Source organism: Erinaceus europaeus, chromosome 20 (assembly GCF_950295315.1).
Source record: "Erinaceus europaeus chromosome 20, mEriEur2.1, whole genome shotgun sequence".
Lineage (NCBI taxonomy): Eukaryota > Metazoa > Chordata > Mammalia > Eulipotyphla > Erinaceidae > Erinaceus > Erinaceus europaeus.
The window spans coordinates 15,127,039-15,140,001 of NC_080181.1; the positions used below are offsets into that span (position 1 = coordinate 15,127,039).

General features: G+C 41.7%; 1 protein-coding gene and 1 non-coding gene across 3 annotated transcripts in view; one reads left to right on the forward strand and one right to left on the reverse strand.

Annotated features, from left to right (window-relative positions):
• UBE4A (ubiquitination factor E4A) overlaps positions 1-12,963 on the reverse strand; it is a 47,274-nt gene that overhangs the window by 31,641 nt on the left and 2,670 nt on the right. The window contains exons 2-5 of one of the 2 annotated variants that reach the window (XM_060179978.1): positions 9,684-9,805; positions 7,897-8,058; positions 1,960-2,133; positions 711-823 (exon numbers count right to left, since the gene is read on the reverse strand). In XM_060179978.1, coding sequence (XP_060035961.1) covers positions 711-823; positions 1,960-2,133; positions 7,897-8,017 — 408 coding nt within the window. In that variant the 5' untranslated portion in view covers positions 8,018-8,058; positions 9,684-9,805. The remainder of the gene's footprint in view (positions 1-710; positions 824-1,959; positions 2,134-7,896; positions 8,059-9,683; positions 9,806-12,963) is intronic. The other variant, XM_007523615.3, reaches the window with a different exon arrangement.
• Positions 8,904-9,001, forward strand: LOC132535146 (small nucleolar RNA SNORD116). The gene has a single exon (XR_009546928.1). It is a non-coding gene; the product is annotated as a small nucleolar RNA SNORD116 (small nucleolar RNA).

The following is a 12,963-nucleotide window of genomic DNA, read 5'->3' on the forward strand; positions in this document are numbered from 1 at the left end:
TTATTTTTTTGGCGGGGGGGGGTAGGAGCAGGGCAGTGGTGCACCTAGTTGAGCATAAACTACAATGTACAAAGACTCAAGTTCAAGTCCCCAGTCTCCACCTGCAATGGGGAAACTTTGCAAGTGATGAAGTAACATTGCAGGTGTCTCGCTTTCTTTCTCACTCTACCTCTCCCTTCCCTCTTGATTTCTCTCTGTCTCTATGCAATATACAAATAAACAAAATATTAATTTCTTTTTTATTGTCCACTAGCATTTGTGATTACATAACTCCACTGTATCTGGTGGCCACTTTTTTGTTTGCTTGTTTTTAGTAGAGGATAAGAGAGGTAGGAAGAGAAGGAGAGGAAGAGACAGAAGGAGAGGGAGAGGGAGGAGAGAGACAGGAAGAAAGGGAGACACTTATAGCACTGCTCCTGGAGCATCCCCTCCCCTTCCCTGCAGGTGGGGACTGGAAACTTGAACTTGAGTTCTCACGCATGGTAATGTGTGTTCTCTACTAGGTGTGCCATTATCTAGTCCCAGTAAAATGGCCTTAAGTGGTCTTAAAGAGACGGCTAAATTTAAACACGTGATCATAACAGGTACGATGATTACAGCGGGAATATTACAATGTAAGGATTAGGGGTAAGCAAAGACATGGAGAAAGGTGAGCAGAGCTCAGCCACACAGCTAACCTTAGCTGAGTGTGCACATAGACAATGTGGTACCTGCTCAACGTTGTTCATATCAAGCCAGTCTTGATCTTCTAGGTCTACTGCCATTTCTTCCAAATACACACAACGGCTGGGGATGCCATTGCCACTTTTCAAACTTGGGTCACCTGGGAAATGGGTTTAACCAGGTAGGTTATGGACAGGGCTTCTGTCTTTTAAGACAACAGATTTTAAAAAACAAAATACTTACTTTATTTCAGTGAGAGAGGAAGAGTTAGAGGGAGAGGGATACATACTAGGGTACTGCTCAGCTCTGGGTGAGGGTTATGCTGGGGACTGAACCTTGGACCTCAGAGCCTCAGGTATGAAATTCTTTTTGCGTAACTATTATGCTATCTCCCCAGCCCTTGAACTGCAAATTTGACTCAGGTGACAAAAGAGTGATACACAAATTGTACCTAAAGATTTGAATGCCCCCTTTCCCAGTCAAGGGCATGGGCTTTGTATAAACCCAGTATCATGACATGTAAAGAGCAAACTGTAGACATCAGCAAGAACTCTGGGGTTTACCTACTCATAGGGCAGAGTTTGATGTCTTTTTGAGGCTTTCATCTGTACATTTAGGTTGCCCCTGAGAAGAGAATGGGTTTGGGTACCATTTCCATTTCCCTTTTAATGAAGTAAAGGCAAGTAGTTATATGGTCTAGTCAGTATCAAAAGAGGAATGAAGGGGGTGGGGCAGTAAGCGCAGTGGGTTAAGCACAGGTGGCGCAAAGTGCAAGGACTGGCGTAAGGCTCCCGGTTCGAGCCCCCGGCTCCCCACCTGCAGGGGAGATCGCTTCACAGGTGGTGAGGCAGGTCTGTAGGTGTCTATCTTTCTGTCCATCTCTCTGTCTCCCCTCTTCTCTTGATTTCTCTCTGTCCTATCTAACAACAACAATAATAACTACAACAATGACAACAATAATAATGACAAGGGTAACAACAAGGGCAACAAAATGGGAAAAATGGCCTCCAGGAGCAGTGGTTTCATAGTGCAGGCACTGAGCCCCAGCAATAACCCTGGAGGCAAAAAAAAAAAAAAAAAAAAAGGAATGAGAGCTGTATTTCTGTCTCAGTATGTTTTTAGGTCACACCAAAGCTTCACTGGAATGTAAGTCTTGTGTTTCAGAGAGAACAGTGGTTTTTTTTTTTTTTTTTTTTTTTTTTTTTAACCATTAGATACCACAGATTTGTAAGAGTAAAGCCCTAAGTGAAGGAAGGACAGAATAAGAAATAATCTGGCTATAAGTCTGTAACTCACTGTTGTCCAGAGTGATGAGGAAGATCCTTTGGATCATGTGATTGATGTTGAGTTGCTCACATATTTCTTGCTGTGAACGGAATGAGCGGCTAATCTCGGCAACAGAGTAATCAAATTCATCCAGACTTTCTGATACACTATTATCTGAGTCATCAGGGCTAGGTGGAAGTTCATCTGTCAAAAAATTCAAAGTCATTAGAAATTACACTCCTTTCTAAGAAAGAACCAAGTATATTATCAAAAGTAGCAAATGTAACCAGTAGATAACTTCAGAGGTGAAACCAGCTAATCATCTCACTAGTGAACATCTCAAGTCAGGCAACAGTTTAAATATAGGATTCCGAAATTCCTGCCTATAAATCCTATCATAGGTTTTAATTCTTTCTACTTATAATTAACTGAACTCCATACTGCCAAAAACATTATCTTATCTACAGATTCTAGCAAACAAAGAATTATCTAATAAACCAATATACCTGGAGTATAGTCTTCTCCTGGTCTTACAGTAACACATTTGTGTGAGAAGAGACAGCATAATGGTTATGCAAAAAAGACTTTCATGTCTGATGCTCTGCAGTCCCAGGTTCAATATCTTGTGCCACCATAAGCCAGAACTGAGCAGAGTTCTGGTAAAAATAAACCAATAGCACATTTGTTCCAACAACTCCAAATTGTATATAAAACATAATACAAAAACATAGTAAAGGTTTCCTCTGAATCGATAATCTAAGCATAACCACTTAATTACCAGAGTTGCAGGTTATTATTTTAAATCTCTATTCTTATGCTAAATGTTTCTTTTTGTTGTTGTTTATGGTACTAATATTTATTATCATGATGTTTTTAAAAGTGAAGTCATTCTTTTTGTTTGTTTGTTTTGTTCCTTTAACTAGACTATTGCTCAGCTCTGGCTTAGGGTGATGGTGGGGATTGAAGTTTGGATTTCTGATGCCTCAGGCACGAAGACTATTGCCATCACACCATCCTCTATCTGTTGCATAAACTGCTGTGTACCTCTCTCTCATAAAAATAAAGCATTAAAAAATAAAACAAACTCTTTCTCTGTTAAGATGTTTTCTCAATAGTTGCACTGTAGTGCACTGTAACCACAAACTATAATTTATCTAGATACCTATCAACTAATGAGATTTTGGGTTGTTTCCAATTTTCAAGAATTTCAAGCAACACGGCACAGGAAAAATATATATGCATGCATATATTTGTGAAATGACATGAACTTTCTGTAGAATAAATCTGTAGAAGCAAAACTTCTGGGTCAATGAACTTCAACATTTAAAAGTCCACCTATATTTCCAAATCACTCTCAGAAAGACAGCTAATTTACATGCTTACCAACAATACATAAGAGAGTGCCAAGTCTTCACAAATTTCAGAGAACTATCAAATGTTGTCTTAATGAGAATTTCTCTCTAGTTATTAGTGAGATTCAACTTGAAACTCATCTGATTATCCTATATAATTGCCTGTTCATTTGCTTTTTCTCTATAATTTGTTACTTCCTTATTGGTTGAATCCCTCTACTATTTTTACGATATATTTTAAGTGTCTCTTAGAATGGTGATCATGCTGAATAAATATAGTAGTATTCAGTAAAATGTGTAAAAGTTCTGTATTTGCTTTTCTTCAATGACAGAATGGTTATTCTGAAAGTCCACGTAAAACTCTCAAAAGTAAGTGACTGGGCAGTCAAGCGTTAGCACAGCGGGTTAAGCGCAAGCGGCACCAAGTGCAAGGACGGTGTAAGGATCCCAGTTGGAGCCCCTAGCTTCCCACCTGCAGGGAAGTCATTTCACAGGCGGTGAAGCAGGTCTGCAGGTGTCTTCCTCTCCCCTCACCATTTGTCTTTGGCCTAACAAAGATGACATCAATAACAACAATAATAACTACAACAACAATAAAAAAAAATAACAAGGGCAACAAAAGGGAAAATAAATAAATAAATAAAATAAAAACTAGTTATACATATAAAAAAAAAAGTAAGTTACTTCAGTGTAGTGAACTTAGTAAAGGTGAAACTCAATATAGGAGGCCAAAGGTTTTGGCAGAAACCTAACTACTGGTGGAAAACAGGTTAGACCTGGTAGTAGGATAAATCCAGTATAAACAAAGATGGTGAGGTGCCCAAATAGTAATTTATGGGCATGTATCCAATTTGTCCCGCTCTTGGTACCTGAAATGTTCCCAACTCTACCCAGTCTTAACAGCTTACAGTCAGCAGGACAAGTGCTTTGTCATTCTGTTCCTATACTGTTAAATTCTCCTCTGAATTCCAAAGATGATAGAAATTAAACCTAATTAGTAACATTTTCTTTTTTTTTTTTTTTTTCCTCCAGGGTTATTGAAAGGGCTTGGTGCCTGCACTACGAATAAACTGCTCCTGGCGGCCATCTTTCTCATTGTTGTTGTTGCAGGATAGGACAGAGAGAAATTGAGAGAGGAGCGAAAGATAGATACCTGTAGACCTGCTGCATTGCTTGTGAAGCAACACCCCTGCAGGTGGGGAGCTGGGGGCTCAAACTGGGATCTTTGTGTGGGTCCTTGCACTTCACACTATGTGCGCTTAACTCTTCGTGCTACTGCCAACCCCCTTTTAAAAATATTGTTTTATTTGTCATTGGATAAAGACAGAGAGAAATTGAGAGGGAAGGGGAAGACAGAGAGAGAGAGAGAGAGAGAGAGAGAGAGACAACCACCACAGCTTCACCACTTGTGAAGATTTCCCTTTGAAGGTGGGGCCCAGGGGTTTGAAGCGGGTCCTTGCACACTGTTAATGTGTGCACTAGCAACATTTCCCATATTCGTTATTTGTCCTAATTGTGACACTTTTCTTTTTGATTGCCACCAGGGTTATTGTTAGGGCTTGGTGCCAGTACTAGGAATCCACAGCTCATGGCAGCCATTTTTTCTTTTTCTTCCTTCCTTTCTTTTTTTCCTATTTTATTTCTATTTGACAGGATGGAGAGAAATTGAGACGTTAACGGGAAACAAGGAGGGAGAAAGACAGAGAAGTACCTGCACACCTATTTCACCACTCATGAAGCATTCCCAGCAGGTGGGGAGTGGGGCTTCGAACCCAGACCCTTGTGCATGGTGATAAATGCGCTTAACTGAGTGTGCCATGGCCCAGGCCCCAACACTTTACTTTTCTTAAGCCAGTTCTTACGCTTCATGCCACTTGTGCTTAACCCGCTGAGCTACTGCCCAACTCCCAACACTTTACTTTTCTAACCCAACACTTAACGTTCTGAACCTGTATCTTAGAAACCTAGGAAGAGGCTGGCTGGTGGTGCACTTCGTTGTGCGCACATGATGCAGGCACAAGGAGTCAGGTTCCAGCCCCTGGCCCCCACCTGCAGGGGGAAAGCTTTGCAAGTGGTGAAGCAGGGCTGCAGGTGTCTCTCTACCTCCCCCTTCCTTTCAGTTTCTGTCTCTATCCAATAATAAATAAATAAGAATTTAAAGAAAATCCAGAAAGAATTTCAGAGACTGAGACTAAGGGCTGTGTCTGTCACTGTAAGGTCTGTGTTACATTTGTTTTCCTTTGCTTCATCTATCATCCTATTTGCTACTCATCTGTCTTGCCTTTTCCTCCTTTGTACTCAATTTTAGTCAGAGGATAAAACCACAATCCAACTATGTATCTGAACACCGTTAGACAGACAAATAAACCCCAAAACACCATAAAGGGGGTCAGCAAGAATAGCTCAGATAAAGTGTTGGGGGTATTCCCTGCATGCTCTTGGGTACTTCTGCTTCCGACTCTGGATCCATACTCCCAGGGAGATAGAGAATGGGAAAGCTATCAGGGGAGGGGGTGGGATGTGGAGATTGGGTTATGGGAATTGTGCGGAATTGTAGCCCTTTTCTTCTATGGTTTTGTTAATGTCTCCTTTCTTAAATAATAATAAAAAAGAATAGCTCAGATAGTGCACTTTTTTCTTTTTTTTGAGTCATGTGCATGGCCCAGAGTTGAGCCCACTGCACTGGAGGAAATTTCAGTGCTACGATGGCTTGCCTCTTCTCTTTCTATTTTAGTTTCTATCTGAAAAAGTTGGCCTAGAGCAGTGAAGCCCTGGCACTGACAAAAAACCACAAACAATAAAAACAAAACCAAACCAAACAGCAACAGCCTGACAAAATATAAGCATTCTTCTTTTCCAATTAAAACAATATAAAACAATACTATTATTCAATCTTGGAATGTGAAGAAGGGGAGCAGTTTCTGGTTGGAGGTGGCACAGTGGACAGAATGTTAGACTTGGGAGGCCAAGTGGTGGTGCACCTGGTTGAGCGCACGTTACAATGCGCAAGGACCCAGATTTGAGCCCCTGGTCGCCACCTGCAGGGGGAAAGTTTCACAAGTTGTGAAGCAGGGCTGCATGTGTCTCACTCCCTCTCTACCACCCCCTTTCCTCTCAATTTCTGACTGTCTCTATCCAACAAATAAAGATTAAAAAGAAAAAAAAAAAATGTTGGACTTAAAAGCATCGAATGTGCCAGAGTGATGCTCTGGTTCTTTTTCTCTCAGAGGTTAGTAAATAATAAGTAAATATCATTATAAAGCTGGTATGTTTGAGAAATATCCAAATTCTTCTAGTCTATGTGACTTATTTATTGATTTATTTTATTCCCTTTTGTTGCCCTTATTGTCTTATTGTTGTAGCTATTGTTGTTGTTATTGATGTCATCGTTGTTGGATAGGAGAGAAATGGAGAGAGGAGGAAAATACAAAGGGGGGAGAGAAAGACAGATACCTGCAGACCTGCTTCACCGCCTTTGAAGCGATTGCCCTGCAGGTGGGGATCCAGGGGCTCAAACTGGGATCCTTATGCGGGTCCTTGCACTCTGTGCCATGTACGCTTAATCTGCTGTGCTACCGCCTTACTCCCTTCTATGTTACTTCTTATAGGAGAAAGCAAGATTTTGTTTTAATTTTGTTTCCACATGAGGAAAACCATTTTTCTAATTAGTGAGGTATCATTTTTATTTTTCACATTAAGCTTAGTGATCAGATTTTCTTTGAAGTCGCTCTTTTGTAGCAGTTAGCTATACAAGAAATCACTCTGTGGGATGGAAAAAGCATTTTGCTTAAGACATTGAAGCACTGACCTTTAGAGCAAATTTCATTTATTTGTCTACAGACCAAAAGCTTTTATAGTTCTTCCTTTGACATATATGCTTTAAAAAATTATTTACTTTTTCACTTATTTTGCCAGAGAGAATAAGAGAAGCACAGAAACTGCTGAGTTCTGGCATAAGATGGTGCCAGGAATTGAACCTGTGACACCTAAGGCATCGGGGATGCAAGCTGGTGTGCAACAGACTGAGGTCTCATCCTCACAACTTTCTACAGCTGCATGTAGTTAGCTTTCCACATCTCCCTGTACAACCTCAGTTTCCTAAAAGTTTAAATAGTGTTTACTAGGCAATTTCTAATATGAACAGTTTCATATTTTTTGGGTCAAAATTACCACCTGTTACTAAGGAACCACCTGCTGTTTAGTCTCCTTTTATAAAAGGGGGGGGGAGGAGGATGTGGAAGAGAAGACTGAGGCACCAAATGAACAAAGTCCAACATAGGGGCCAGGCGGTGGCACACCTGGTTAAGAGCACACATTACAGTGCTCAAGGATCCAGGTTCAAGGCCCTGGTTCCCACCTGCAGAGGGGAAGCTTCATGAGTGGCTGCAGGTGTCTCTCTCCTATCTCCCCCCCTCCTCTCAACTTCTGCCTCTATCCAATAATAACTAAATAGAATATTTTAAAAAATCCAACATATACCACTAAATAAAAAACCAAAATACAACTTGTACCCCCAACTTCAATTCTAATTGCAACTGTGGATCCAAAGAACACTTAATTTTAGATGATCACATGCTAGGTCACCTCCTCTGCTGTTATTGGCTCCTTCACTTACCAGACTGCTGTTTCAGTTGCTCTTTTTGGATTGCTGCAAACTGCTTGGCATCAGCCAGAGAGCCAAAAAGAGCAGCAAAAGGGTTACTTGAGATGTTGTTGTTATTCTCCTGGTCTGTCATTTCACTTTAAAGTATCCTCCATCCAGACCTGGGGGGAGGGGCTATAGAGAAGGCAGGTATTAAGCATAGAAGGGTCGATAACACACCAACTGTACAATACTCACAGCTCTTTCTTTTCCATTTCTAGGATACAATACAACTAGAAAGATTTTGGGTGAAATTTTCAATTCCTGACTCAAGATTGATGACATTTTTGGCAAAATGGCTACAAAAATACTAACCGGACAAGTGGTTTGGAAGAGCTGAAATCACAAAGTTAAAAAAACATGTAAAATTGGAAAGCATTTATCTATTGACATGTTTTTCTTTTTTTAAAAAATATTTTTTATATTTATTTTCTTTTGTTGCCCTTGTTTTTTATTGTTGTTGTAGTTATTATTGTTGTTGTTATTGATATCGTCGTTGTTTGAGAGGACAGAGAGAAACAGAGAGGGGGAAGACAAAGGGAGAGAGAAAGATAGACACCCGCAGACCTGCTTCACCGTCTGCAGGTGGGGAGCCCGGGACTCGAACCGAGATCCTTATCTGGTCCTTGGGGTTCGCTCCATGTGTGCTTAACCCGCTACGCTCTCGCCTGACTTCCTATTAATGTGTTTTTCATTGCTGTATCCTTTTTTCCCTTTTTTCCTTCCCTTGTTTTTTATTGTTGTAGTTATTACTGTTGTTGTTAGGACAGAGAGAAATGGAAAGAAGAGGGGAAGACAGAGGGGGAGAGAGAAAGACACCTGCAGACCTGCTTCACCGCCTGTGAAGGGACCCCCTGCAGGTGGGGAGCAGGGGGCTCGAACCAGGATCCTCATGCTGGTCCTTGTGCTTTGTGCCCCATGTGCTTAACTGCTGCACTACCGCCCGACTCCCCCATTGCTGTATCTTTAAAAATAAGTTGAGATCGATGATGACTTCCCATTCACACCAGCATTCCTTGGAAAAGCTGAACAAAATGAGTGAGAACTCCCTCTGTTTAAAAAAAAAAAAAAAAAGTGAGTCGGGCGGTAGCTCAGCGGGTTAAAAGCAAGTGGTGCAAAGCACAAGGACCGGCTTAAGGATCCCGGTTCAAGCCCCCAGCTCCCCACCTGCAGGGGAGACGCTTCACAGGCGGTGAAGCAGGTCTGCAGGTGTCTGTCTTTCTCTCCCCATCTCTGCATTTCTCTCTGTCCTATCCAACAACAACGGCAGAAATAAAACAATAATAATAATAACTACAACAACGATAAAACAACGAGGGCAACATAAGGGGAAAAATAGCCTCCAGGAGTAGTGGATTCATGGTGCAGGCACCGTACCCCAGCAATAACCCTGGATGCAAATAAATAAACAAACCCAGGTCTTTGTTCATGGTAATGTTAGTGCTCAACCAGGTGTGCTCAACCCAGTCTCTCTTAACAATTCTGAGGCATCTGTCCAGTTTCCTTTCAGTATGGTGCTGGGCTTTACTGCTTCAAGGAAGTGATCTGTCAGATGTTGCTCTATGAATTTATTTTCTGCCATATATAATTTAGTTGAGTTTACTAGTACAAAAAAAAGCATATTTAGTGTTGGAATTAACAGTCCTTGTGACAGGATTTCCCCCCTCATCTAACCACCACAAACCCCTAGTTCATGTATAGGGGCCAAGAAGTGTCTCATTATTTAATCACTGACATTTTATCTAACCTAATATACATACCATGAGGCTCAAAGAGATGTAGAAAGTACAGTGAGCTCAGGGCCAGGTGGTGGCAAACCTGGTTAAGTGTTCACATTATAGTGCGCAAGATCCTAGTTGAAGTTCAAGCCTCTGGTCCCCACCTGCAGGGGGAAAGCTTCATGAGTGGTGAAGCAAGGCTGCAGTGTCTCTCTGTCTCTTCCCCCTCTCAATTTCTCTGTCTCTATTCAATAATAAATAAACAAAGGGAGTTGGGTGGAAGTACAGCAGGTTAACAGGTTAAGTGCACATGGCGCAAAGCACAAGGACTGGCACAAGGATCCCGGTTCGAGCCCCCGCTCCCCACCTGCAGGGGAGTCACTTCACAGGTGGTGAAGCAGGTCTGCAGGTGTCTGTCTTTCTCTCCCCCTCTGTCTTCCCCTCCTCTCTCCATTTCTCTGTCCTATCCAACAACAACGACATCAACAATAATAACTACAACAACAATAAAAACAAGAGCAACAAAAAGGAAATAAATATTTTTAAAAAATAAATTAAAAAAAATTTTTTTAAAGGAAGTATAGTGGGCTCTTATGTTCCAAAATATTACCTGCATTTTTTAAAAAGTTTTTATCTTCATTTTCCAACATGATACCTCACATTTTAGCTCTGGAGATCTAGCCCATTCCCACTTCATGTGTTCACCCACTTGTTCCAGGAATGGTCATATCACTCTAGCTTGGCCCAAAAGAATACAGCATTTTGGGAGTTGGGCAGTAGCGCAGCGGGTTAGGTGCAGTTGGCGCAAAGCGCAAAGACCGGTGTAGGGATCCTGGTTCGGGCCTCCGGCTCCCCACCTGCAGGGGAGTCACTTCACAGACGGTGAAGCAGGTCTGCAGGTGTCTTTCTCTCCCACTCTCTGTCTTCCCCTCCCCTCTCCACTTCTCTTTGTCCTGTCCAACAACAACAACATCAATGACGACAATGATAAATAACTACAACAACAATAAAAATACAAGGGCAACAAAAGGGAATGAATGAATAAATAAATATTAAAAAAAAAAAAGAATACAGCATTTTCTGATCAAAGTGACTGATCCAGGAGTGGGTACAAGACTTTCTTCTTCTTCTAGCGTTTGCCCTTCTTCCGTAGCCAGTCAACAGCGTCAGGTTGAGCCTGATGTAAAGTTTTGAGACCTCCTTTGAATCTGGAGAGGTGGCAGTCGTTGACTATGTGGGACATAGTCTGTCTGTAGCCGCAGGGGCAGATTCGGGTCGTCTCTGGCTCCCCAGACTAAAGAGGCCTATCAGATCTAATGAACACTAAATTTCAGGCCTTTGGTTGAATATACAGAAAACATTTTTCTTTTTCTTTTAAAAGATATTTTATTTATTTACCTTCACTGAAAGAGAGATGGAGAACCAGACCAGAGTACTGTTCAGCTCTGGCTTTTGGTGTTACTAGGGATTGAACCTGGGATATCAGAGCATCAGCACAAAAGTCTTTTTCATAACTATTATACTATCTCTCCAGCCCAATAATTCTTCTTTCTCACCTAGATTGTTAGGATGGTAAAATATAAATCTGGAGTTGGCATTTATCCATGATCTAGAAAAGGCTTAAGTCCAAAACTATGTCAATAGATAAGGAGAGTTGAGAGATGGAAAGAGAGTCCCCACCCCCAAGCTCTGAAAGCAAACAGATTCTTCTACATTATAAGCTAGTTTCAATGTTTTGTTAATTTGTTTTTCCTTTTTAATTTTTTTTTTTTTTAACCAGAGCACTGCTCAGCTGGGATGCATTGGATCGACCTTCCCGTGGTGCATCTCGTGAGTACCCATTCACTGGGGAAACTGACGATCCTTCCTAGCCGACTGAATCCACATGGATCCCAGTCACTTTCAAAGCCAGCAACAAGCAGCTCCTGCCAGCTTTCAAGCTGTTGGTCCTGCTCTTCGAGTCTTCCAACTTAACGTTGAGGGGCTGTCCTTTGCCAAACGACCCACATAGTCAACGACTGCCACCTCTCCAGATTCAAAGGAGGTCTCGAAACTTTACATCAGGCTCAACCTGATGCTGTTGACTGGCTACGGAAGAAGGGCAAACGCTAGAAGAAGAACTGCTCAGCTCTGGCTTATGGTGGTGCAGGGGATTGAACCTGGGACTTTGGAGCCTCAGGCATGAGAGTCTCTGCATAACCATTATGCTACCTACCCCTGCCCTCCTTTTTAATTTTGTTGCCATGAGGGTCTTCTCTAAGACTGCAAGCCTCTATGATTTCTCTACTCCCAGTGGACTCCCTTTCTTTCTTTTTTTAAGATAGAAGGTAACATACAGGCCAGGTGGTGGCACACCTGGTTAAGCGCACACATTACAGTACTCAAGGGTCCGGGTTCAAGCCCCTGATACCCACCTGCAGGGAGAAAGCTGCAGGTGTCTCTCTCCAGCACTATTTATCCCTCCCCTCACAATTTCTCTCTGTCTCTATTAAAAAATAAATAAAGTTTTTTTTTTGAAAAGAAGGTAACATACATGGAGAGACAGAGAACTACTCTATCATCCATGAAGTTTTGCATGGTACTCTCATGTGGTAATGGGGTTTGAACCTGGTAGGGTGTGAGCTCTACTTAGTGAACTATCTCCCAGTCCCTGAGTGAGATTTTAAAAACAGCTGAAGAGAGCTCAGGTTAGTACCAAAATGATGAGTCATTTGTATCATTTATAAGGGAGGCTGAAAGACAGCAATATAAAACATATGACAGACAGGTTCCTAAGACTAGTAAGAGAGGTCAAGACGTCTTATCGTAAGCAGCGTCATTTTCTCATTTCTCAATACTTATGCTGTACATTATAGTTTCCCATTGCATTTTTAATATTAATATTAAGACTAAAACTTTTATTAAGATTTATAACTTTCTACATTGTATTCCAAAGTAGATCTTCTACCCTGTTAAATAGTAAGCAATTTAAGTACAGGTGCATATTTGATTTCTTTTTTTTTTTTTTTGTATTTATTTTTCCCTTTTGTTGCCTTTTTTTTTGCCTCCAGGATTATTGCTGGGGCTCAGTGTCTGCACCATGAACCCACTGCTCCTGGAGGCCATTTCCCCCCCCTTTTGAAGACAGAGAGGGGGAGAGAAAGATAGATACCTACAGATCTGCTTGTGAAGCGACTCCACTGCAGGTGGGGAGCTGGGGGCTCGAACCGGGGTCCTTATGCCTGGTCTTTGTGCTTTGTGTCACGTGCGCTTAACCTGCTGCGCTACCGCCGGACCCCACCGGCCTTTGTTGTTTTTTGTTGTTATTGATGTCGTTGTTGGA